The sequence below is a fragment of the Penaeus monodon genome, chromosome 31, assembly GCF_015228065.2.
Source record: "Penaeus monodon isolate SGIC_2016 chromosome 31, NSTDA_Pmon_1, whole genome shotgun sequence".
Lineage (NCBI taxonomy): Eukaryota > Metazoa > Arthropoda > Malacostraca > Decapoda > Penaeidae > Penaeus > Penaeus monodon.
The window spans coordinates 25,707,769-25,708,014 of record NC_051416.1 but is presented as its reverse complement, the minus strand read 5'-3'; the positions used below and the strand labels follow the sequence as shown (position 1 = coordinate 25,708,014).

At 46.7% G+C, this 246-nt stretch overlaps 1 protein-coding gene across 1 annotated transcript in view; it reads right to left on the bottom strand.

Annotated features, from left to right (window-relative positions):
• Window positions 1-246, bottom strand: part of LOC119592939 (sialin-like) — a 29,942-nt gene that overhangs the window by 11,690 nt on the left and 18,006 nt on the right. The window contains exon 3 of the mRNA XM_037941831.1: window positions 18-193. Within this exon, the coding sequence (XP_037797759.1) occupies window positions 18-193 (176 nt within the window). The remainder of the gene's footprint in view (window positions 1-17; window positions 194-246) is intronic.

Below are 246 nucleotides of genomic sequence, written 5' to 3'. Positions count from 1 at the left end.
TAAGGAAAGGTACTTACCGGTTCATTCCTCAAGCAAGAAGCCCTGGGTATTTCGGAGCTGTTCCCTTCCGCCTTTGCAATCGGGGTTTCAACCATAGCAACGATTGCAACAGAGAGATTGATCCTCAGCATGTACAGGACCATCACACCAGCTGCTGTCATGAATGCTAGAGATACCCTTGCTGGCACTGCTTCTGTAGAAAGGTGGATTTAGATTTTAGATGATGTTTGGTGTATGCATAGTGCC